The sequence below is a fragment of the Phyllopteryx taeniolatus genome, chromosome 5 (genome assembly GCF_024500385.1).
Source record: "Phyllopteryx taeniolatus isolate TA_2022b chromosome 5, UOR_Ptae_1.2, whole genome shotgun sequence".
Classification (NCBI taxonomy): domain Eukaryota; kingdom Metazoa; phylum Chordata; class Actinopteri; order Syngnathiformes; family Syngnathidae; genus Phyllopteryx; species Phyllopteryx taeniolatus.
In genome coordinates this window covers 1018633-1045710 of record NC_084506.1, presented here as the reverse complement: position 1 = coordinate 1045710, position 27078 = coordinate 1018633, and the positions used below count along the sequence as shown (strand labels likewise).

Sequence of the window (27078 nt, the reverse complement as noted above, 5' to 3'; positions counted from 1 at the left end):
TACACTGTCTTTTTACTCACTTACTTTTACCTAGGGTCACATCTAAAGGCACATTGTTGTCAATGCAATGCTTTCATATGAATAGTCTTTTCCTAGAGACTACATAAATAAAATCAGTGTGCAACAATATTCAATTTATCAGCCAGTGAACAAGAGTATATATTGTAAATGACTAAAAAGTAAACTGATTTTTCTTCAATTATAAAAGCATGACTTTTTTATGGACTTTCTAATAGCATTAAATTAAATCAAGTAATTTGACACAACATTGTCATTGGTCATTTTGTCTTTCAGTATTTTCCAGGCAAAAAAGCATGAATAAGTAACAGCTAAATCATGTGATATACCGTTTAATAGCGTTTAATCACTGTACTTTGAAACTAAATGTAGTATTGCTTTGAGCCATTTTTGAAGAATGAATCTTAAGAAGTTGAAAATATCTTGTTTGTATGCACAAATTATTCAGGATGATGATGATAAAGGAAGAGTGGCTTGTTGCCATCATAGCGCGTCCACCATATCGGATGTGTCAGATCTCCCTCATAAACCATCCATCGGTCCATTTTCCATACTGCTTACACTAGGGTCGCAGCCGTGCTGGAGCCCAGCTGACTCTGGGCGAGAAGCAGGGTACACCCTGAACTGGTTGCCAGCCAGTCGCAGGGCACATAGAAGCAAACAACCATTCGCACTCACTTTCACACCTATGGGCAATTTAGAGTTGTCAATTAACCTACCATGCATCTTTTTGGGATGTGGGAGGAAACCAGAGTGTCCGGAGAAGACCCACGGATGCACGGGGACAACATGCAAACTCCACGCAGGCAGGGCCGGGAATTGAACCCCGGTCCTCAGAACTGTGAGGCAGACGCTAATAATAATAATAATAAAATAATTCTACTACCACAATTGTTTCAGAAAAAAAGTCACTAGCGCAAATAGCAAAAAAAAGAAGCAATGTAATAAAAATATAAATATAACAATGTCAACATCACAACAACAAAAATATCTTCCATTGCACGATATTGTGAAAAATAAAGTCAGTAGTGCAAATAAAGTGTAAACTACAATTGGCTCTCATTCTTAACCTTTAGCTCTGCTCACAAAGCCCTCCAAGGAAGAATCCCTTGAGGTGCCCTTTTGGCTCTGTTCCCATATTGACAGCAAATTTATAGTTTTTTGTTCAGGAACAGTAAGATTTTTACATTCTTCCCTTTTATTGCTCTTCTTCTCTGAGTTCTTAACTGTCCCGCCTTAAAGAAAATCCTTTCCGGAGACAAATTCCTTGTGTGTGTGTGTTTTTTTGGGGGGGGACATACTTGGCAAAATAAAGATGATTCTGATTCTGATTAGTCTCAGCCGTTTCTTTGCAATCTTACTCAGACATGGAAATGTTGACTGATTTATTTTCCAGTGGAAATTCGAGTAAACTGCTGGACGACAGAAGACAATCTGCAGTATCGATCTCATCACGCTAGTATCGATCCGATGCCAATACTCACACTTGGTATCGATAGTATCGATATTTAGATCGATACGCCCACCCCGAGCAATTGCAGACAACATTAAAACAGGCCGGATTTGAACCCAGGTCCATATAGCTAATTTCTGTCTGATGTACGTAATTGAGAACGCGCTCATTCAACTGTCAAAGCACGGTTTTCAAACGAGAGTTTTTTTCATTCAAGTGTGCCAGGTTATGCTTAGGGACTTTCCGGACAAAATCCGTCTGAACACACTATATACGAGCATTCATTAGTCGGCGGATAAACGCTGTATTTGGCAACCGCCATTCGTGTTTACATTCGGCAGGCACGTCGCAGCAGCCTGTGTGCGCAAGGTGCGTTCGATGACACTGGGAATGTGTACTTTGGTTGTCTTTGTATTGGCAGACATGAGTCTAAAAAAATATTCACACGAACATATCGCCAACCCCGAGTGATTTTATAAGGTTTTAATATATTGTTGAAGGTGAATTATGAACTGAACTAGTTCATTTTTGGAACGGTGTACTGGACTTTCAACTACTTCGCGTAGAAAATGAACTTTCCCTACACTGCTTGTCACAGACGTAATTCCTCTCGCTCATCCATTCACACACACACAAACACACACACACACACACAAGAGAGAATGGAGGAGGATGTTTGTAAGGAAGGTTACTAGCTACTAGATAATTGTCAGTGTTCATCATCGCCACCCTTATTGCTATAGAGTTTACGCTGGTATTTTTCCTACAGTACTTGAATGCAACCTTGCTACAAACCGTGACGTATAATTTCAGCGCCATTTAACGTGTTTTTAGCGAGTTGGCTCGCGATTAAAGAATACAGCTGTAAAATAAGGACTCGTGCACAAGTTTACGTTGTATTCGATGACAAGATGACTGCGGCAATAATCGCGGCTTTGAATATACTCACGAAACCTCTTGGCGGTACGTGGTTAACAATTTATACCATTCTGAAATTGTCACGGAACTGGAATAATCCCTATGTGGCATTTGTCTAACTGGGGGGGAAAAACACCTCAAAGTGACGACACATTCATTCCTTTTATTTGTATAATCTCAACTGTAACGTGTTTTAAGAAGTGTTTTTCAAGTTTGTACTCACAGTGTCGTTTTGTAGCCCAATTAATATTACCAGACTGGTTATGGAGTCCCTGGTCGCCAACGAAGTACACAAACCCTAATTATAATGAAGTTGGGACGTTGTCTGTATCGTAAATAAAAACAGAATACAATGTTTTGCTAAGACTTTCCAACATATTCAATTGAATGCACTACAAAGACAACATTTTTAATGTTCAAACTGATGAACGTTGTTTGTTTCTTTTGCAAATAATATATAGTCTGTTTTTATTTACGTTTTTTTCCACGACGCCCCAGCTTAATTGGAATTTTGGTTTGTAGGATTTGTAACCTTTTATTTATTTATTTTTTTAAGAACCAGGCATTTATTTCAATCACATAATAAAATATGATTTAGTTAATTCACTCAAGTTACTTGGCAGCACGGTACATATTGTTATGTGTAATGGTGATAATCGTGTCGTTTTGACTGCAGAAGTGTCTGGATGTAATGATCAAATCTCAAAGGAGGAGGCGCTTCTATCAGCACTGCAGGCGAACAGAGATGTTCTCCTGCAGCGGCTGAACAGTGACTACAGCCTGCAGGAGGCAAGGAGGCTGAGAGAAGACGTGATGGCTGGTGCAACCTGGTTGTTAAATGATACGGAGGATGTGACGTGGGGCTTTGTCCAGGAGTGTCTCCTTCTGCTGCTCAGCTTAGCACGCCACCTTTCTGCTGAACTCAAGCGTTTCAGACAGACATCCGCTCCCTCTGCCAAATTACGCACCCCAGAGATGGCTCCCCCCTTACCCCCAGATGTCCTCAGTTTCACTCAACAGAAAACAGTTGGGGCAGCCCTTCAGTTTGTGGTTTCTCTAGGGCTCTGTCCTTACTTGGCTCCAGGAGTGGGTGTGACACTGGGTCACAGGTCTGCATTTGCCACAATGGTGGAAAAAATTGTATGTGTTCAAACAGCTGTTGTGACACCACACCATCTCTTGACAACGACGACTACATTGTTGGACTTTGCTGAACTGTCATCTCTCGCCACACTGGTATTCACCCGGCACCTGGGAGATGTGATGGCGGCACTCTGTCAGCTTGGCTATCAGCCGCAGCAGTCCAAGGCAAGCAGCACAAAGGATGTTCAGGTAGCGCATCCTCATATTGACTTGTTTGTGCTCTCAATTGATTGAGCTCAATTCATGCCTTTGTGTCATGCCAGTCAAAACTGATCAATATTACATTTGTATAAGCAACATTTTTTTTATACGGCTCTTGTATTAGATCTCATTAGATTGTGCTAATGATGTGTCCGGTGGGTGTATATTTTAAGTATGCAATTTTTGCCGATTTTGTCAAAAGTCTGATCCAGGCTGAAATATGTTTTTTTTTCTTTGTAGGTGCTCAGTGAAGAGGAACGGAGAAACATTCAGGAGGCTCTCCAAAGTCTTCTGGTAAAAGTGTATCAGCCAGTCGTTATCAAGGAGCTCCTTATTTTACAAGGTGGAGCCAAACAGGTTTGTCTGTGTCTTAGTGATGGGTCATTACCATAGAGACTTTGTCCAAATGTTCTTATAGAATGATTGTTGAATTAAATAAACATTTGACGAGTGATTAGCACATCCGCCTCACAGTTCTGAGGTTGGGGGTTCAAAGCCGTGTTTTTATGTGGATTTTGTTTGCATGTTCTCTGTGTGCTTGCGTGCGTTTTCTCTGGGTCGAAATACTAAATTGTCCTAACGTGTGAATATGTGTCTGGTTGTTTGTGTATATGTACCGGCGACCAGTCCAGTGTGTACCCTGCTCTAGCCTGAAGTCAGCTGGGATAGGCTCCAGCTCACCCGTGACCCTAATGATGATAATTGGCATAGAAAATGGGTGAATTAAATAAATAGAAAGATATGGGGTAGAAAAATACAAACATAACCAATGAGATCCAAATACAGTCGTGGGAAATAAACTGAATATTCTCTTTTAATGTCCCTTCCTCAAGAGTGGTCCAATAGGAAGCTCCAGTGGTTCTAAAAGCAGGACAGCTCCTGGTTGGCTGAGGCGCCTGTGTGGTCAGTTGCTGTCTGAGCGTCTGATGCAGCCTAACGGAGTCCAGGCTGTAGTCAGAGCCATCCTGGAGGGAGGAACAGGTGAGCGAGCGAAATGCCAAACACAAATGTCTTGTCTCACTTCTTACCTGTGGTACTGCTCCTGTCCTTTAGGGGGCGAGTCAGACTGGAAGAAATGTGACAGTATAGCCAAGATTCTCACAGTATGCCCCCAGCAGTCTGCATCAGCCGACACTTACTATAAACAAGTCTGTTTTCAGGTCAGTGTGCACGCACACAAAGCTGTAATTATGGGACTCAAAGATTTCTCATTTAGAACCATCGTAGAACACACCAATCAAGCTAAATTGGATATTAACAGTTTACATCATTTGGGGTTATTTAATTTGTCTGTTGTCATAGTTTCATTAATTATCTCATCAAAGGTAAATGCATGAATTTGATTGGTTTATGTTGGTGTAGATCCTTGAGCTCCTGCACCTCAAAGACAAGCTTACAGCCCAACAGTTTCAATGTGTGGCTACTCGGGCAACTCTCTACTTGGTGCAAGAGAAGACCAGTTTTGCTCAGCCCTACTTGCTGGTTCCTCTTTTGGATCCCCTATACCGTTGCATCACTGCTACCGGTTAGTCACCGTCACTACATATCTGTATGCAATAGGTTTTATGTTCACTGTAGTCATTAGATGCAACATTGACATCTTTCGTACACTGGATTGTGGCATATTCTGTGATAACGTACTGATTTATAAGTCTTAAAACAACTAAGTCAGGCGTTTTTATTTATTTTTAAAAATTATTTATTTATTTATTTATTAGTTTAAGGGCTATTTTGGCCATTTTCATATTGACATTATGAACCTCCCTGAGGCCAGCCGTGATAGATCAGCCCTAAAACACCTGTTTTTCTTTAAAAATGATACATTTAGTATGCAAAAATCTAATGACGTTGCATGGTGCTATAGAGGTTATGACATCTGCCTCACACTTGAGAGGTTGTGTGTTCCAATCTCTGCCCAGGCCTTCCTGTGTAGGTTTGCCTGTTCTCCCGAATGCGCACATTCCAAATACATGCATGACAGGTGAATTGAAGACTGTGTAGTGCCCATAGTTTTGAGTGTAAGTGGTTGTTTGTCTACAATGCCATCAAAAATAATATTGGCCCCCTTCTCACTGCATAGTTTCCCCACTTTATTGTATAAGATCATAAAGCAAATGTAAATATCAGACAAATATAACCCAAGTGCACTTAAAATGCTGTTTTTAAATGGTGATTTCATTTAATTGATTTCCCGAAAAAAACTATTCAGTTATCCGGCCCTGTGTGAAAAAGTAATTCCCCCCCACCCCCCCTCAAGTTAAATAATTAATTAATTGTGGCTACTCATAATTTTTGGTTAGTTTTCACTGATCACACCCAAGCATGATTACCTCCAGGCCTGTTCAATCAAGAATTTGAAGAAGAATCTGTCCTGACAAAATAAAGTCGGACAAAAGATCTAAAAAAGCTGCAACGATCTAAAGAAATTCCAGAACAGTTGAGAAATAAAGTAATTGACATCAATCAGTCTGGAAAGGGTTATAAAAGCCACTTCTAAAGCTTTAGGATTCCAGCGAACCATAGGGAGAGCCATTATCCTCACATGGAGAAAACGGAACAGTGGTGCACATTTCCAGGAGTGGCCGGCATCCAAAGATTACCCCAGGAGAACAGCAATGACTCATCCAGGAGGCCACTAAGGAACTCAGGACAACTTTTAAAAAACTGCAGGCCTCCCTTAGTTAGGGTCAGTTTTCATGACACAACACTAAGGAAGAGACTTGGCAAAAATTGCATTCATGGCAGAATTCCAAGGTGAAAACCACTGCTGACCATAAAGAACATAAAAGCTCGTCTTACTTTTGCACACAAAAAAAAGCATCTGAATGATTCCCGACTTTTGGGAGAACATATCGACGGACGAGATGAAAGTTAAGCTGTTAAAGTGTTTGTCTCGTTACAACTGCCGTAAATGTCGCACAGCATTTCAGAAAAAGAACATAATACCAACAGTCAAACATGGTGGTGGTAGTGCGATGGTCTTGGGCTGCTTTGCTCCTTTAGGACCTGGACAACTTGATGTAAAACTTGCTGTGATTGATGGAACCATGAATTCTGCTCTTTAACAGAAAATCCTGAAGGAGAAAGTTCAGCCATCAGTTTGTGACCTCAAGCTGAAGCGCACTTGGGTTCTGCAGCAGGATAACGATCCAAAACACACTAGCATGTCAGCATCTTAATGGCTTAAAAAAACAAAATGAAGGTTTTGAAGTGGCCTAGTCAAAGTCCAGACTTGTATCCAATTGAAATGCAGAGGCATGACCTCAAAAAGGCCGTTCACGCTCGAAAACCCTCCATTTTTGCTGAATTTAATTCTGCAAGGAAAAATGGGCCAAAATACAGTGGGTACAGAAAGTATTTAGACCACCTTAAAGTTTTCACTCTTTGTTATATTGCAGCCATTTGCTAAAATCCTTTAAGTTAATTTTCTTCCTCATGTACACACAGCACCCCATATTAACAGAAAAAAACAGATTTTTTGAAATTTTTGCAGATTTATTAAAAAAGAAAAACTGAAATATCATACAGCCATAAGTATGCAGACCCTTTGCTCAGTATTTAGTCAAAGCACCCGTTTGAGCTAATACAGCCATGAGTCTTTTTGGGAATGATGCAACAAGTTTTTCACACTTGAATTTGGGGATCCTCTGCCATTCCTCCTTGCATATCTTCTCCAGTTTTGTCAGGTTGGATGGTGAACATTGGTGGACAGCCATTTTCAGGTCTCTCCAGAGATGCTCAATTGGGTTTAAGTCAGGGCTCTGGCTGGGCCATTCAAGAACAGTCACGGAGTTGTTCTAAAGCCACTCCTTCGTTATTTTAGCTGTGTGCTTAGGGTCATTGTCTTGTTGGAAGGTGAACCTTCGGCCCAGTCTGAGGTCCTGAGCACTCTGGAGAAGGTTTAAATCCAGGATATCCGTGTACTTGGCCGCATTCATCTTCGATTGCAACCAGTCCTTGCAGCTGAAAACCAACCCCACAGCATCATGCTGCCACCACCATGCTTCAGTGTTGAGACAGTATTGAACAGGTGATGAGCAGTGCCTGGTTTTCTCCACACATCCTGCTTAGACCTAAGGCCAAAAAGTTATATCTTGGTCTCATCAGACCAGTAAATCGTATTTCTCCCCATCTTGGAGTCCTTCAGGTGTTTTTTTTAAATTTTATTTTATTTTTTTAGCAAACTCCATGTGTCTTGCACTGAGGAGAGGCTTCTGTCAGGCACACTGCCATAAAGCCCCGACTGGTAGAGGGCTGCTCTAATGGTTGACTTTCTGGAACTTTCTCCCATCTGAGCCACAGTGATCTTTGGGTTCTTCTTTACCTCTCTCACCAAGGCTCTTCTCCCCCGATTGCTCAGTTTGGCCAGACCGCCAGCTCTAGGAAGGGTTGTGGTCATCCCAAACGTCTTCCATTTAAGGATTATGGTTGCCACTGTTCTCTTAGGAACCTTAAGTGCAGCAGACATTTTTTTCTAACCTTGGCCGGATCTGTGCCTTGCCACAATTCTGTCTCTGAGCTCTTCAGGCAGTTCCTTTGACCTCATGATTCTCATTTGCTCTGACATGCACAGTGAGTTGTAAGGTCTGCAAATCTGCAAAAATTTCAACAATTCTGGTTTTTTTCTGTCAATATGGGGGGCTGTGTGTACATTAATGAGGAAGAAAATTAACTTAAATGATTTTAGCAAATGGCTGCAATATAACAAAGAGTGAAACATTTAAGGGGGTCTGAATACTTTCCGTACCCACTGTAACGCCACAGAGATGTGATAGACTCAGAGTCAGTTTGCCAGTTATACAACCTCAATTCCACATGGAATGTGTTGCAGCCATTAAATGATAATCATAAAGTTAATGATTATTTGCTAAAAACAACAAAGTTTATCAGTTTGAACATTCAATATCTTGTCTTTGTAGTGTATTCAATTAAATATAGGTTGAACATGATTTGCAAATCATTGTATTCTGTTTTTATTTATGTTTAATGCAACGTCCCAACTTCATTGGAATTGGGGTTGTAGAAAATGCTTGATTTCAGTTTTTGCTGCTGAGGATGGTCCAAGCAGTTATCAGGTTTAGTGGTCCATTTATTTTTCACACAGGGCCAGGTAAATTTTGAATAGTTTTTTTCATAATAAATGAAATCACTGTTTAAAAGCAACATTTTAAGTTCCCTTGGTTTATATTTGTCTGATATTAACATTTGTTTGATGATCGTAAACAAAGTGGCGAAACTATGCAAAAAGGGTGTCTAGTTCATTCATGTAGTAAACAGAAGGAATAAACCAGATATGTGCGATAGCATTAGCAAATGAACTATATTTATTAGAATATAGTTCATTGGTTGTTTCAAGAGGTAAAATGCCAATAAATGAAGTGCTGTATGTGTTTTCCAGATGATGTTCACTGCCAAGTTGCTGTAGAGGAATGGGAGATGACGCAATGTGTGGAGGACATCAACAAGGTAACATCCTCCAAAATTGTCTGCTCATATGACCAAGAAAAGTTTTTTGAAAATACAGGAGGTCCTCGGTTTATGATGGACTTTCATTGCTGCAACACTGACAAAACCCAAATTTGTACGCAAGTGGAAAAACACTCTCAAGCAATAAATATAAAATAATAGAACCGGAGCAAAACAGAGAACAGTTCTGTAACTTTTGCCCTGTGGTAGACTTGCACGTTGTGCAAACTATAGTTCATTGTGCGTGGTTCATAACCATGAAACGCTGTAGCCAGGTTCTGAAATTAACACTCTCCAGGCGCCAAATGCGAGTAAATTTTCCGTCTGGCGTGTACATCTCACAGGGCTAGCCGCCACATGGCGAGTAAATGTTTTGACCATATTATTCACGTTTTTTAGTCTTTATTTTGGTTGAGTTCTCCTTCATGTTCCTCTGCTGTCTGCATGTACAACCCCAATTCCAATGAAGTTGGGACGTTGTGTTAAACATAAATAAAAACAGAATACAATGATTTGCAAATCATGTTCGACCTATATTTAATTTAATACAGTACAAAGACAATATATTTAATATTCAAACTGATAAACTTTATTTTGTTTAGCAAATAATCATTAACTTAGAATTTTATTTATTATTTATATTTATTTTTTTTAACACTTTTCCACTTTTATGGCTGCAACACGAATTTTATGGCTGCAACACAAAAAAGCTGGGACAGGGTCATGTTTACCACTGTTTTACATCACCTTTTCTTTTAACTTTGTAACATTCAATAAACGTTTGGGAACTGAGGACATTAATTGTTGAAGCTTTGGAGGTGGAATTCTTTCCCATTCTTGCTTGATGTACAGCTTCAGCTGTTCAACAGTCCGGGGTCTCCATTGTCATATTTTACGCTTCATAATGCGCCACACATTTTCAATGGGAGACAGGTCTGGACTGCAGGCAGGCCAGTCTAGTACCCACACTCTTTTACTACGGAGCCACGCTGTTGTTACAGAATGTGGTTTGCCATTGTCTTGCTGAAATAAGCAGGGGCGTCCATGAAAAAGCTGTTGCTTGGATGGCAGCATATGTTTCTCCAAAACCTGTATGTACCTTTCAGCTTTAATGGTGCCTTCACAGATGTGTAAGTTACCCATGCCATTGGCACTAACACAGCCCCATACCATCACAGATGCTGGCTTCTGAACTGTGCGTCCATAAAGGTCCGGATGGTTCTTTTCGTCTTTGGGCCGGAGGACACGACGTCCACAATTTCCAAAAACAATTTGAAATGTGGACTCGTCAGACCACAGAACACTTTTCCACTTTGCATCAGTCCATCTTAGATGAGCTCGGGCCCAGAGAAGCCAGCGGCGTTTCTGGGTGTTGTTGATAAATGGCTTTTGCTTTGCATAGTAGAGTTTCAAGTTGCACTTACGGATGTAGCGCCAAACTGTATTTACTGACATTGGTTCCTGAGCCCATGTGGTGATATCCTTTACACATTGATGTCGGTTTTTGATGCAGTGCCGCCTGAGGGATCGAAGGTCACGGGCATTCAATGTTGGTTTTCGGGCTTTCCGCTTACATGCAGTGATTTCTCCAGATTCTCTGAACCTTTTGATGATATTATGGACCGTAGATGATGAAATCCCTAAATTCCTTGCAATTGTACGTTGAGGAACATTGTCCTTAAACTGTTCGACTATTTTCTCACGCACTTGTTCACATAGAGGTGAACCTCGCCTCAACTTTGCTTGTGAATGACTGAGCAATTCGGGGAAGCTCCTTTTATACCCAATCATGGCACCCACCTGTTCCCAATTAGCCTGTTCACCTGTGGGATGTTCCAAACAGGTGTTTGATGAGCATTCCTCAACTTTCTCAGTCTTTTTTGCCACCTGTCCCAGCTTTTTTGGAACGTGTTGCAGCCATAAAATTCTAAGTTAATGATTATTTGCTAAAAACAATCAAGTTCATCAGTTTGAACATTAAATATCTTGTCTTTGTAGTGTATTCAATTACATATAGGTTGAATATGATTGTGAGTGCAAATGGTTGTTTGTTTGTATGTGCCCTGCGATTGGCTGGCAACCATTTCAGGGTGTACCCCGCCTCCTGCGCGATGATAGCTGGGATAGGCTCCAGCATGAGTTATGCAATCGGGGAGTAATGAGCCACTGAGGCTGTAATGCTGCGGCGCAAGGACTGTGTCAGGAGCAAGAGCCAGACTTCATGGATTGTGTGAAAGCCAGTGGCAGTCGTTACATACGCTTTCTTAAGCCCCCCTAAATACGCGTTTTTGGGGTTGGTTACCCCCTCCCAAAAAAAACAAAAACAAAAAAAACCTGAAAAATTTACCAAAAAATGTAAACAGTTATTGTGTTGTGAGAGAAAGTAGTATCATTAGCCTCTATCTTGATCAGTTCTTAATCAAATGTTAGCTATTTGTGAAATGTTCTATGTTATAATACCATATTATAGACTTAATTTGTGTAAAATGATTTAATATTTTGGCCCGGTCAAAAATATGCTTGGTCGATGTATTTTTATTTGTATTTCTTTTTTTCATCTACCAGCCAGTTTCGCCAGTGAGTCAGAAATTGAATTTCAGACACTGGACGGTGGTCAAGACTGTCGTGAACCGAGGACCCCTTTAATATAAAGGGGAAAACGTAAAGAGTATTTATGAATTGGTAGAGTTGAACATTCTCTACAAACTCAAATGTCATACATCTCACTGTTTTGTTTTGTTTTTCATTGGTTTTCTTGTGGTCAGATCTGGGTTGTGGGCAACAGCCCATCAGCTCCTCTTTTCAGAGCTTTAGAAGAAGTTCTTCCAGTTGTCTTCACACTCTTCTGTTTCACCAAGCAGAATTTCGCCAACCTACGGTAATTGTTTTTGTCTTATCGGGATTGTCATGGCTGTATATGCAGTGTTTTTTTCAAAGTCTTTTCAACAGTCACTGAGCAGTAAGAACTTGGGCTTTGAACTGGAATGTCACGGTTCAAGTCCAGCTCCGGATAAAAGAAATTGCAAGCTAGTTGTTGGACAAATGCTGGTCTACATCCTGTCGAATGTTGAGGGGATCTTAAGCAAGGCACCAAACTCTCTTAATCCCAGTTTAGGGGCACAACACAGTTTGTGGCCTAATTCTCTGTGTGGTATGACACAAACGTATACAAACGCTTGAGAGATTACAGTGATCCCTCGTTTTTCGCGGTTAATGGGGACCAGAAACCCCCGCGAAGGGGTGAAAAACCGCAAAGTAGGATTTACCCCACGCCTCCCCAATAGGAATTTTCTTGTGTGTATGTGGCTACCGGAATGTTTAAAATGCGTAAAGAGTATTTATACTTTACATATTTGAGACAAAGCTTACAACAGTACATATATTTCTTAAATCTTTAATTATAAAACCTTATACAGTCATTAACATTCATCAACATTGCCTTCTGAGAGAGGCGAAGAGGCTTGCGTTGGTGGCGGAGGAGAGGCTCTCACTTGACTCGTAGAGGCTTTAGGTTCACTCGGAGACTCTTCTGCTGGAGGCGCTGATGGTGTAGCTGCGGTTTTACCTTGGAGAAAATCATGGTGATGGGTAGTTGTCTTTGTTTTTTCTTTTGCTTCAAAATTCCCCTGTACAAGGACATAACCCCCGTCTCTTATTACGCGGAGTTACCACACGTTTCGCTTCTTTATTGAAGCAGTTTTGCTTTTGATGTTTGCTTCCTCTTTCTTAATGTACCGCACTGTAGATTCATTCACGCCATAAAAGCGTGCCACAGATGGATAACTTCTGCACTCTTTGATCATATCTAAAACTTTCACTTTTTGGCTGATGGTCATCATCATCTTCTTCCTCTCGGGCACCCCGGAGGAAGTTTACGCAGGGGCACAGCGCTGAGGCGGCATTGTAAGGGCTTAACTAATCCAAAAAAGTTATCGCTTAAACAAAAAAAGTTATCACAAACTCAACACTAAGATACAGTATGCGAGACAGTCAACAGCGTGGACGAGACTGGTGAGACACAACAAGGGAAGATGCTGGGTGAGGCTGCGATGATGCGCAGCCAATCTATTTACGGGATAAATCCACTCGTGCTCTCATTGGTCGATGCCGCGCCGGGAACCAATCACACAACTTGTATGAGTGCCCGTGGCATGTACAGTACAGTACAGGCATGTACAAAGCCTCTGAGTCAACTCTTTGTTTGGCACGGAGGGAAAACTTCTCTCTCGTGCATGAGCATGAAACAACGCGTCTTTCTGCAATATGGCTGCTGATATGGCTGTATTTTTTTGTTTTTATTTTTTGATGAATTTATTTTTTTTTTTAATGAATATTTTTGAAAAACCCGCGAAGCACTGAAGCCGCAAAACGTGAAGCGTGAAATGGCGAGGGAACACTGTACATAGGTTTAATAAATTAATTAGAATTGAGTAATGTGACTTGACTGTTTGGTATTAGTTGTTTTTACAACTGCCCTTATTGTCTGTCTTGGTGTTCATTATTCTAAAACTAAGTTTCGACTAACTAATTTTTAATAGTTAAAATATATTTAGTTTTGAAGGTAAGATTCTTCCCAGTAAGGTCGGGGTTCTCAAACTCCATTCACACCAGTTGTCTGGTACTTGGATCCCTATTAGTGTTTAAAAAAAAAAAAAAAAAAGTCTGTTTTGTGTTTACGCTGACATTTGTATTAACCGACCGAAGGCTGTGAAATGAAAGGATAAAATCAAACACCTAAGCATGCAGACTGTTTTTACAAACATTTGTGAAAGAATGGGTCGCTCTCAGGAGCTCAGTGAATTCCATCGTGGAACTGTGATAGGATGCCACCTGTGCAACTAGTCCAGTCATGAAATTTCCTCGTTCCTAAATATTCTAGTCGACTGTCAGCTGTATTACGAGAACGTGGAAGCGTTTGGGAAGGACAGCAACTCAGCCACGAAGTATTAGGCCTTGGGTTGGGCATCAAGAATTGAGAACCGATTGGAACAGGGAGTAACGTTCCGGTTCTCCCGGAATCGTTGAAATTAAAAAATTTCGGTTTCCAGTTTCGATGTCTACAGTCCGCCGACCCCAAAGAAGAAAGTGGCGAAAACCAACGACTACGAACGCGCACGAAGACGTGCTGGTGCCCAACGGCGGTGACCAGTCGCCTCAGCGCAACACTTAGAATAAGATTATATTGTGCAAAGGAGTCTTTTTTAGTCTATGCTGCGGGCTGCTAAGAAAAAATATGTTCATAATTTGGACACCCTTTATTTAAACCAGGCAAACTTTTTTTTGGCCCAGTCCCCCAAAAGAATTGGAATTGAGAATCGTTTGGTTCCGGTTGTGTCACTGGGGCAGCTGGTCATTGATTTTGGGGTGGTTGGGGCGCGCTTTTGTTCGCCGCCATTGGGCGCAGGCACGTCTTTGTGCGCTTTCTTCTTTGTTGGTTTTCGCTGCTGCTTTGTTGGTTTTCGCCGCTTCTTCTTTGAGGTGGCCGGACTCTGGGCGTCGGGGCTGGGGGCCGGGGTTTTTGGGCTTAACTTGGGCTCGCTTTGGTGGGCTATGACTGTTTTTTTTGGGTGGTGGCTGGGGCCCCCAATGCTCTCTGGGGATGACGGGGGCAGTGGCAGCGGTGGGGCTTGCTGGGTGGGGGGTGGCTGTTGGGGGCGGTGGTCCGGTGCCAGTCCACCTCCCCTTGGGACTGGTCTGGGCGGTTTGGTCAGACTCGGGACCTCCCTGTGTCCTGGGTGGTCGGTGGCGTCCCCCTGGTTGGGTTCCCTGCTGGACGGGCTCTCTGACTCGGCCCCCCCTCTTGTGGGTGGGTGGGTGGGGGGTGGCTGAGCCTTCCTCGATGTGCCGGCTCAGCAACTCCATACACTAGTTGACTAACATGCATGTGATATGGTGTTCAGTCACTAATAAGTTCGATAGAAACACAATAGATTTTAATTACTTGTCCTGGAATCACTAATAACAACACAGGTTATACTAACATATAAACTCACAGGTTCTTACAGGTGTTTAGACACTAAAAAAGAATCCCCCCGCATCACTCGACCGTAGCACTGCCTTGCTCATTTTCCCACATCCTGTCCTGTCCTTTTCTGTACTCTCTTATATGGTTCTCTTGGTTCGTTATTGCATGTCATCATCGGGTGCCTCCCCACCCCCCAATCTACAAAAATGTTACTTGTAATGTTACTTGTGTTCGAATATCTAGACTGTCTCACTATTGTTTGGCTGTGGTTTTCACCCTAGTCCCCTTGTCCATTCTGTCCCTCTGTCTGTCCCCTAAAACGCTTTTCTGTCTGCATTTTCAATAAACATCAGAAAAAGTAAAAAATAAGCAGAGGGAGTATTTTAAACTCCCCTGTTGCACAGCAAAACTGTTCCAGCACAAAGGCATATAGCTCCACCATTCTGCAAGGCCATGCAACTGAACAGGACAGGTTAAAAAAAAAAGAGAGAATCGTTTTGAACCGGAATCGAAATGAGGAACTGGAATCGGGACCGGAATTGCTCAAATTCAAACGATGCCAACCCTAATTAGACCATGTAAACTGATGGAGCGGAGTCAGCGGCTGCTGAGGCGCATAGTGCAAAGAGGTTGCCAACTTTCTGCCGAGTTAATCGCTACAGACCTCCAAACTTTACTGTAGAGCAGTGGAGACGCGTTCTCTGAAGTGACGAGTCACACTTCTCCATCTGGCAATCTGATGGACACGTCTGTGTTTGGCGGTCGCCAGGAGAATGGTACTTGTCTGATTGCATTGTGTAAAGTTTGGTGGAGGGCCGATTATGGTGTGGGGTTGTTTTTCAGCAGCTGGACTTGGCTTCGTAGTTCCAGTGAAAGGAACTCTGAATGCTTCAGCATACCAAGAGATTGTGGACAATTCCATGCGCCCAACTTTGTGGGAACAGTTTGGAGTTGGCCCCTTCCTCTTCCAACATGACTGCACCAGTGCACAAAGCAAGGTCCATAAAGACATTGATTATAGAGTCTGCTGTGGATGAATTTTACTGGCCTCAGTCCTGACCTCAAACCGATTGAACACGCTTGGGATGAATTAGAGCGGAGACTGAGAGCCAGCTCTTCTCGTGTAACATCAGTGTGTGACCTCACAAATGCGCTTTTGGAAGAATGGTCAAAAAACACACAAATCTTGTGGACAGCCTTCCCAGAATAGTTAAGTTCTTATAGCTGCAAAGGGTGGACCAACATCATATTTTCAGCACTCTGGATTAGTAATGGGTTTCCACCTAAATTCATATGTCAGTCAATGCAGGTGAATGAATCCATCCATCCATTTTCAACGCCGCTTATCCTGGTTATGGTCACGGGGCGCTGGAGCCTATCGCAGCTGACTTCGGGTGAAAGGCGGACTACACCCTGAACTGGTTGCCAGTCAGTCGCAGGGCACATATAGAAACGGACAACCATTCGCACCCACATTCACACAGTCACTGACTGCGAACTGAACCCACGCTGCCCGCCAAAGTCAGGCGAGTGTAACACTACACCATCAGTGACCAGGTGAGTGAATACATTTGGCGCGTGTATGGGTGTGTGGGTAGGGCACGGTGACCGACTGGTTTGAGCGTCTGCCTCATAGTTTTTCGGACCGGGGTGCAATCCCCGGCCCCGCCTGTGTGGAGTTTGCATGTTCTCCCCGTGCCTGTTTGGGTTTTCTCCAGGCACTCCGGTTTCCTCCCACATCCCAAAAACATGCATGGTAGGTTAATTGACAACTCTAAATTGCCCATAGGTATGAATGTGAGTGCGAATGGTTGTTTGTTTATATGTGCCCTGCGATTGGCTGGCAACCAGTTCAGGGTGTACCCCGCCTCCTGCCCGATGATAGCTGGGATAGGCTCCAGCATGCCCGTGACCCTAGTGAGGAGAAGCGGCTCAGAAAATGGATAGATGGATGGATATATATATAGGTGTGCTAAAAATTATAATATCGAGGGAAAGTCATTGTATTTGTATTTATTATACAAAGTGAAATATTTCAAGCACAGAGTTTTATAGGTATTAGTGATATTAGACCATATAATATTGCAAGTACATCCTTTTTAAGAAAAATCAACTCGAAGAATATATTGAACATTGTAATGTAGAACAATAAATAAAATAGATAAATATAAATCCAACACTCAGGCTCTGTTAAAAAAAATTGCATGTGAACAAATATTGATGATTTGGCAAAAATTGGCACAAATTAACAGACTACACACATTAATGCGTTAACAGGCAACAAATATACTGCCAATCAAGTTTCCAGTTAAGAAAAAGTGCCAAGTAGAGCAACATTAATTACAGAATAAGTATAGCAAAGAAACCTATTTTTGCTCAAGATTTGTACTATTTTTTAAGTCTGCAGCCTTTCTTTAAATGCTGCTTTGTCAACATGTTCATCTCTTACAATAGCGAGTACGCTGTACTGTATATAATGTGAGCATACGTGCAACATATACGCTCTCAAGTTTGTACTGTATTTACATTTGTTCCATAATTGCAAGCTGACAGGACACGGGAAATGTCCCACTGTATTTTTTTGTTACCGGCTGAAGAAATTGGGTGGGAGGGTTCTGTTTAAAATGTATTTTGTCATTTTGAGGTTTTGTGTTGTCTTTGTTGTGACTTCATACAAATTTGACATACCATCTTCTTGGTGTTGGCCGCGTGTATCTGGCTTGAATCCAAAATGTTCCCACATCGTCACGGTGCATTAGTCTTTGGAATCAATTCCATTTATACCGCTAAACTTTCTGTAACTGTGCAGCTGCTGAATTGCCGTCAGAAAACTAAGCTTTGAGTACACTTGTGCCCGCATTTGAAAAGCACACAGGCACACACACGGCCAATCAGAGGGAGGGTCCCGTACCGCCTTTCACTATCTCTTATCGGTTTAGAGACCAGATGGGTGTCGTGTGTAGCATATATTGGCGTTTGGATAACGGAATTTATTTAAGAAATACATTTGTCGAAGCAGCAATGCCTGCGTTGCTTCCGGTCTAGCGTGATTTGACGCTTAGCGTTATCAATCAAGCTATTATGTCTCGTAAAGGACACCACGTCACTTTTAATATGTATAAAATTGAGGAAAAAGCGACGACAAACCTTTAATCAGTCTCATAATCTAAAGGTTGCTACATTTTATGAAATAAGAGTTCTAGATGACAGAGGCTTACTCAAACTCAAAACACACAAAACACAACCAAGAGTCGAATTTTATAGAATATTTAATGAAATCTACGAGGGATCTATAGGTAAACACAGAGAGGGGTCTAAATACAACAAGGAAACACGAATAATGGTGTAAGAGAGAAAAATTGGCGTACGAAAAGGGAAATGGAACACCGTGTTGCTGGACTAAAGTGTGTTCAGTCCGGACGAGAGAGAGAGAGAGAGAGAGAGAGAGAGAGAACCAAGTTGGGATTTTGTGTGAAACTAATAGTTTCCCGAAAATGTTAGGCACTAATATTGTAAACCTTAGCAACGCTTATTGTCTCCCACTTTAGGGCCTGAAAGACTGTAATTCGCAGGAACTTGAAGGTCTTGACAGTTGACATGGGGCAGTTGGACAGCGTGAGGGGCAGCTGTGGTGAAGGAAGCCTCCTGAAGTCCACGATCATTTCTCCAGTCCTGAGCGTGTTCAGCTCCAGGTTGTGTTGGCCGCGCCACAGCTGCAGCCGCACTACTTCCTGTCGATAGGCAGACTCGTCCCCGTCTTTGACGAGGCCGATGAATGTGGCGTCGTCAGCAAATGTCAGGAGTTTGACAGCTGGGTGCGTTGCGTTGCAATCGTTCGTGTAGAGAGAGAGAAGAGCAGCGGCGAGAGGACACATCATTGGGGCGCCCTGGTGCTGGTGGTGCCTGTTGATGAGGTGGTGTCCCCCAGCCTCACCTGCTGTGTCCTGCCCGTCAGGAAGCCGTAAATCCACTGGCAGATGGCAGGCGAGATGCTGAGCTGGAGGAGCTTGGAGGAGAGGAGTTCGGGATGATGGTGTTGAACGCAGAGCTGAAGTCCACAAACGGGATCCTATCGGAGGTCCCTGCACCGTTGAGGTGTTCTAGGATGAAATGCAGTCCCATGTTGACTGTGCCATCCACAAACCTGTTTGCTCGGTAGGCACACTGCAGGGGCCCAGCAGGGGACCTGTGATGCGCTTGAGGTGGTCCAGCACAAGGGGTTCAAAGGACCACAGATGTCAGGGTGACAGCCCTGTCGTCATTCAGACCTGAGATTGCCGGTTCCTTGGGGACTGGGGTGATGGTGGAGCATTTGAAGCAGCATGGTACTTCACACAGTTCCAGAGATCTGTTGAAGATCTGTGTGAAGACTGGAGCGAGGTGATTCCTGCAGACTTTGAGGCAGGATGGGGACACAAGGTCTGGGCAGGCCGCTTTGTTGATCTTTTGTTGTTTGAAAATATGTCAGGGAGAGTCAGAGGTGGTGCAGCTGGGTGGGTGTGGGGTGTGAAAGTTTCCTTTTCAAATCTCCAGTAGAAGGTGTTCAAGTCGTTAGCTAGTCCTTTATTGTTCTCTGCTTGGGCGGATGGTTGCTTGTATTTGGTTAGCGATTGTAATGCACGCCACTGACTTAGTCATTAGTAGTAGACTGTTTTTCTAGTTTTTCCTGCATAATCTCTTTTTGCAGTAATAATTTCTTTACTCAAATGGTTTCTAGCGCAATTATACAAGGCTCTATCCCCAGTTCGATAGGCGTCCTCTTTCGCCTGGCGAAATTGCTTAAGTTTGGTAGTGACCACGGGTTGTTGTTATTGTAAATGCATAATGTCTTTGTTGGTACACACACCTCTTCATAGAAACTGATATAGGATATAACACTGTCCGGATATTCATCCAGGCTGCCAGTTGAAGTTTCAAATACACTCCAATCCGTGCAGTCTAAAAAGTCTTGAAGTTCGAAATTTATTTCATACAGACCCATCCATCCATCCATCCATCTTTTACCGCTTATCCGAGGTCGGGTCGCGGGGGCAGTAGCTTGAGCAGGGACGCCCAGACTTCCCTTTCCCCAGCCACTTCATCCATCTCTTCCGGGGGGATCCCGAGGCGTTCCTAGGCCAGCCGAGAGACGTAGTCTCTCCAGCATGTTCTGGGTCGTCCCCGGGGTCTCCTCCCGGTGGACTCCCGAAGCACCCCCCACAGGACCACCCGAGGGACATGGTCGAACGCCTTCTCCAAGTCCACAAAAAACATGGAGACTGGTTGGGTGAACTCCCATGCACCCTCGAGGACCCTGCCAAGGGTGTAGAGCTGGTCCACTGTTCCATGGCCAGGACAAAAACCACACTGCTCCTCCTGAATCTGGGATTCAACTTCCCGACGGACCCTCCTCTCCAGCACCCCTGAATAGACCTTACCAGGGAGGCTGAGGAGTGTGATCCCCCTGTAGTTGGAACACACCCTCCGGTCCCCCTTCTTAAAAAGGGGGACCACCACCCCAGTCTGCCAATCCAGAGGCACTGTCCCCGATGTCCACGCGATGTTGCAGAGGCGTGTCAACCAGGACAGCCCTACAACATCCAGAGCCTTGAGGAACTCCGGGCGAATCTCATCCACCCCCGGGGCCCTGCCACCGAGGAGCTTTTTAACCACCTCGGTGACCTCAATCCCAGAGATAGGAGAGCCCGCCTCAGAGAACCCAGACTCTGCTCCCTCATGGGAAGGCGTGTCGGTGGAATTGAGGAGATTGTATTCTCCCCACCGGCTCACAACGTCGAGGTCTCCCCACCGGCTCACAACGAGTCGAGTTCAGCAGCGCCCCATCCCCACTATACACAGTCTTGATCGTGCAGGGGGGGGGGGGGGGGAGGGGGCGTTCCTCCCAATCACGCCCTTCCAGGTCTCACTGTCATTGCCCACGTGAGCATTGAAGTCCCCCAGCAGAACGATGGAGTCCCCAGCGGGAGCGCTATGCAGCACCCCCTCCAAGGACTCCAAAAAGGGTGGGTACTCTGAACTGGTCTTTGGTGCATAGGCACAACAGTCAAACAACAGTCTGAAGGCGGAGGGAGGCTACCCTCTCGTCCACCGGGGTGAACCCCAAAGTACAGGCGCCGAGCCGGGGAGCAATAAGTATACCCACACCTGCTCGGCGCCTCTCACCGTGGGCAACTCCAGAGTGGAAGAGAGTCCAACCCTTCTCGAGAGGACTGGTACCAGAGCCCAAGCTGTGCGTGGAGGCGAGTCCGACTATATCTAGTCGGAACTTCACACAATTTAACAATTTAAAGTATGTATGTATTTATTTATTTTTTACGTAAGTTGGGCTTCCAGCTCATAAACTCCACGAAATCAGAAATTCAAAAAATTGGAATACTGTGAAGAAATCAGCCCAAATTTTACAGGCCATAAATGTTTTAAACTGAGTGCCACACACTAATCATCTGCTATACTCAAAGCGCCTGCAGAGGTTGACCTAGGTGTCATTAAATTGCTTCAGTTTGGTTAAATTGTCTCAGTGGGGTTCAATATGGGGAAGACTGCAGACTTGACAACTGCCCCGAAGACCATCATTGGTACCCTCCATAGGATGGGTAAGCCACAAAAGTTCATAGCTAAGGAGGCTGGGTGTTCACAGAGTGCTGTGTCCAAGCATATCAATGGAATGTCTAGTGGAAGGACAAAATGTGGCAGGAGAAGTGGATTATCAAACAGAGAAGATTCAAGAATCTAGCAGAGATCCAGAAAGAGTGGAATGAGTTGGGAGTCACAGCTTCAAAAACCACCACATTCAGACTCATCCGGGAGATTTGTTACAACTGTCTGGTTCCTCGTTTCAAGCCACTTCTGAGCCTGAGTCGACGTAGGAAACATCTCAACTGGGCCAAGGAGGACTACTGGACTGTTGGCCAGTGGTCTTCGGTCCTCTTTTCCGATGAAAGTAAAGCGTGCCTTTCATTTGGGACTCAAGGTCCAAAGGTTTGGAGGAAGATGGGTGAAGAACAGAAACCAAGCTGCTTGAGTTCCAATGTGAAATATCCGTCAGTCATGATTTGGGGTGCAATGTCCAGTGCAAGTGTTGGTAAACTCTGCTTTCTTAAATCCAAGGTCACCGCAAGAGTCTACCAGAATGTTTTCGAGGACTTCATGATTCCTTCTGCTGAGGATTTGTTTGGAGATGCAGATTTCATCTTCCAGCACCAAAACCTGGTTTGATGCCCATGCCATCACGGTGCTTGACTGGCCAGCCAACTCGCCAGATCTAAACCCCATTGAGAATCTAAGGGGTATTATCAAGAGGAAAATGAGGGGCACTAGACCCAAAAACAAAGAAGAACTGTCAGCAAGCATCAAGGAAATCTGGGCTTCCAAAACTCCCAGGCAATGCCACAGGCTGATTGCCTCAGTGCCACGGTGCATCGAGGCAGTGATTCTTTAATTCCTAACCAGAACGAGATCCCCGTCGAGCCACTTTAAATTACGGGATATCACAATACCGTGAATATTGTGAAATCCCTAGTAGTTCGCATGAAAGCTTGTGTGAGATGTTCTGAGATGTCTCTCCACATTATGCTGCTTTGGCGTTGCTACAGTTGTTCCACAAATGAGACACACAGGATTTTTTCAGAGTGGTAGAAAAGAACTCGTCCTCCCATTCACTGTGAAAGTTATCTTTTTGTTCTTTTGTCTGCCATGTTTTTTGGGGGTTAAATCCTCTCAAGGATTTAAGGATTTGTTATGCCTGCTAGCTTCTCTCCATGAACGCTATGGTTTGGTCGCATTACAATACAATCTTCGAACTCTACTGTTTTTGTTTTGTTTGTTTGTTTGTTTTAAATATTGTCATTTTCAAGTTTCCACCAATTTAAAAAGAATAGCAACAAAAAATGCTAGATGCATCACACTAAGTCGCGCTTTATTTAATTTTTTTAAGAATAGCAACACAAAAAAAATAAGAAGCATCACAGCAATAATGATGTAAAACAAACAAAGTGGTGTATTGTTAGCATTCTTGCACCCAGTACTGACCAATAAGAGAAGAGTTACATGGTTTGGTGTTTTTATGGATCATTGGACAAATGTGTCTGTATTCTTTCTGCTCAACAGATCCCCATGTCAGGATATTTTGCTGTGGTATCTGAGACATGCTGAGACCTCTGGAGTCCTATCACTACTCAGGCAGCTCTCAGGTTTACATTGTCAGAAGAATGATGTAGCAACAGGATTCCATTTCACCCCTGGCAGCAATGGTGGAGTCCAACTTAGCTGGAAAGACAGCTGCAGGTGATGGATCCAGTCCAAGGAGTGGCCTTTGCGAAAGAGCTCTGTAATAATAGTTACCCTGGTTTGTCTTTTTCTGCATTTCACTCCTGTATTGCGTTTCCCAGTGATGAGGATGATGCTCTGTATGAGAAGCTGTCAGGGGAGCAGTTGAGGCTGGAGTGTCTGACCCACCTGTTGGCTGAATTGAAAGACAGTGATGTGCCTGGAGATTTCTTCCTGGCTCTGCTTCAGGTAAAAAAAAATAAAATCCTGATTTTGATTCCTGTTGTAAATATTGCTTTAGTCATTTGTTCATATTGGTCCAATCTCTGACTGAAGGATGAACGGAGTAAATTTTTACGCCTTTTGTCAGCGAAACAAAAAAATCCAGTCCTATTGGCAATATTAATTATAACTATATCAATATGCAATTCATTCATTCATCTTCCGTACTGCTTAGAGTCTTCAGTTAACCTAGGATGCATGTTTTTGGGATGTGCGAGGAAACTGGAGTACCCGGAGAAAACCCATGCGGGCACGGGGAGAACATGCAAACTCCACACAGGCGAGGCCGGATTTGAACCCGGGTCCTCAGAACTGTGAGGCGGATGTGCTAACCAGTCGGTCACCGTGCTGCCTCAATATGCAATATCACACAAAATAGGAGGCGTCATGATTCTGTACTCTCACAACCACAAGCTCATTGGTTTTTACTACTAATAAAATGTAGGTCACTGATGTAAAATGAACCAGAGAGAAAGGGTTAGCCCACTGTGAAGTTTCAAAAAAGGGTACAGTATTTTTCACCCATATCATGAACTGCACACTCTGAGTTGCGCTGTGAGCTTCCTCAAATTAAATTGTTTCCGGGTAACATTTTTATTTCTTTATGATTGTAGGCCTGCAGCTACTTGTTGAAGAATAAATGTTATTAATACAGACCAACAGATATCTGACAGTATTTTACTTCTACTAATAGAAACGAAGTAAGTCATACTTGAGAAAAATGCAGCATGTTGAACTTTACATTAACATTGAGGGTCGACAAAGAGTTAATTTTTCAAATGTTTCTTTGGGATTTCTGCAGGAGCTAACCAGCTGGACGGCAGTAGCAGCAGAAGAAGAGGAGGAAGATGGACAGCAATTGGCCATATCGGCCATGACTCTCCTGGAGGTGGAGCAGCAGCAACAGAGCCAAGCTGATCGGCAAGGTCACACGCTGGCTTTGCTTCAAGTGTTGGCCATAATGGTGGAGTCCCTTCAACATACTGTGATACTGAGAAAAAGCATACAGGTTAGTGAAGAATGTGCATTCCAACAGATGGAGCTGAAATATTGTGCTGCATTTGCACTGTAAATGGTAAATCTCATGGTTTTCATGTTCCAGTATAAATACTCTATTTGCTCTGCAGCCTTTATGTTGGATTTATCTTACCCAACATTATAAAAAATAGACACAAAAGGAATGAAGACGCTGGTTTCTTTTTCTCATGAGGAGGGCGTATGGGAGATTGTTCAGATTACAGCCTCTCAATACGCTCTAAACAATCTCTCCCATCGGTCCTGTATTTATTTGAAATAGGGAGGTTTCTAAGTTTACAAGACATAACGTACCAAGCTACAAGACACAACACACTAAGGGTAGCTTTTCAAGGTGAAAACATGGGACCAACACCTGCCACCCCGGCCACGTCCTTCTCTCTGATGATTCCTGCTGAGTCATCTTCTTGAAGGCGAGACATGTTAATTTCTCAAAATGGTCCATAATACTAATGCAAGCTAAGCAAATAAATGATAACTTCTACAATATATTTAACATTTCCCTCCTGTTTATCATGTATTTGCACAAATTCTCATATAATTTTACAGTCACTTCATTTCGATTTTTTTAACTGTAGAATCATTTTTATGAAACAAATACATTTACACTCAGAGTAAACTTGTCATACATGAATGTTGTAGTTTAAACATCGTAATCATCTGGATCAGGAAACAAATCAGGTAAAACATCATCATCATCGTCATCATTATCAACCTCCAATAAAGGATAAATCTGCTCCATACGGTTCCATGTGGGGGTAATTGCTGTGGTAATTAATCTACTGATTAAAGCCCGAATGCATGGGGTACAATAACATCCACACAATGTCAGAATCGCTGCAAAAACAGCAATTGATATCAATATTGGTGAAATTAGGGTTTTGTATTTACCAAAAACGTCCATCCAGCTGTCCCACAAGGAGTGTTGATTGAGGGTCCGTAGACCATCGATGGCTCTGGTCAAGCTGCCATCTGAAGCAGTATTGTTTGTTCTCCAAACATACCGCAAACACCTCTCTCTCTTGCGAGGAGCATGTCGACAGCTATGCGGTCTTGGAATGTCCTTGAGCTGCTCGTGCACAGCTTCCAACCCACTCTGAGTCCAATTTCCTAATCTCTGTACATTGAAGTGGATATAGTTTATCCCATCAACATTTTATTAATATTACACCACCAGCATATGAAGTATTCAAATCCTCCTGCAACTTGGTCAGCTAATTTGTATTGATTAGGAACCCCACGAGGAACACCTATGGCGTCGATGTATGTTTTATGTTGGATAATTTTGCCTCTGCCAGGATAAATCTCTTTTTTGTCTATGTTCTAGATTGGACAAAAACATTGGTGCCCTTTCCATTAAATCTTGAACAGGCATAGGGTATACTGACACATGCAATATCAAAGTGATAATAGCGCACAATCCAGCTATATCTTTAGGTAATCTATCAAACAGTCTATCATCTCCGCACCACCACCAGATGTCGCTCCGTGATACTGGCATAAACTTTGGTCCGACTTTTAAGGTTACTTTACACTGTGTGTCGTTCAGTGGTCCTCATTTTTTGCCTTTACTAATCATGTTTATACAAGTGAAATTATTTGGTGCTACTAAAGTAGAAAACATCGGTTTGTGTTTATCTGCTTTTGTTACGGGATATATAGGATCCCATGATTTACACCTCTCAGTTGGTACAGTAGCGTTCATTAATGGAATAATACAATCTTGTGATAATTGTGCCGGAACTATGCGCAACAAAGGCCTGGGACCCATGCAAACAACACAATCTTTTCTCGCTACATTTGCTGCTTGTTCCATCAATAGTCACCAATTTTTATTTTGTCCTGAAACTCCTGTGACAACAAGGAACCAATCATCAGTAGTTATGTTGTTAACCATTAAAATTTGTCCACCTTTCTTTGAAGTTTTCAATGGCATTTCTGGTTTAACACGGTTCCTATAACACAATGCTACTTGGAAGTGGGGATCTTTTCCGCCAGAATAGGCCCACAAGCTCACCATCAAACACACTGGGTGACTTGCTTTGTATTTCAATATTAAACTATGGGCCGTTTTGCTTATGTTAAACTTCTATGTTCTTTTGCTATTTTTTGTGACCAACTGGAGCAATCATAACCTGTTTCACAAATGAGGTGTTCCCATCCAAAGCCTACAGTTGCATACCAGTCATATCCAAATCCCCAATTCTGCCCATTCTCTTGAGCATCATTGGTGAGAGCCGATTGGTGTCAATCTATCTGTGCCACCATCACTCCGGTTGAGACATGTGACACAGCATGGCTCAATATAGCAGCCCATTTGAATTTTTTTTTT

The 27078-nt window shown here is 43.0% G+C and overlaps 1 protein-coding gene across 3 annotated transcripts in view; it reads left to right on the top strand.

Moving 5' to 3' along the window:
* Positions 1–2278: 2278 nt before the first annotated feature.
* Positions 2279–27078, top strand: part of tango6 (transport and golgi organization 6 homolog (Drosophila)) — a 45767-nt gene continuing 20967 nt past the window's right edge. For 2 of the 3 annotated variants that reach the window (XM_061773494.1, XM_061773496.1), the window contains exons 1-11: positions 2279–2434; positions 3066–3721; positions 3974–4090; positions 4567–4714; positions 4787–4893; positions 5096–5258; positions 9132–9199; positions 11965–12077; positions 23271–23447; positions 23552–23678; positions 24514–24720. In XM_061773494.1, the coding sequence (XP_061629478.1) occupies positions 2383–2434; positions 3066–3721; positions 3974–4090; positions 4567–4714; positions 4787–4893; positions 5096–5258; positions 9132–9199; positions 11965–12077; positions 23271–23447; positions 23552–23678; positions 24514–24720 (1935 nt within the window). In that variant the 5' untranslated portion in view covers positions 2279–2382. The remainder of the gene's footprint in view (positions 2435–3065; positions 3722–3973; positions 4091–4566; positions 4715–4786; positions 4894–5095; positions 5259–9131; positions 9200–11964; positions 12078–23270; positions 23448–23551; positions 23679–24513; positions 24721–27078) is intronic. The other variant, XM_061773495.1, reaches the window with a different exon arrangement.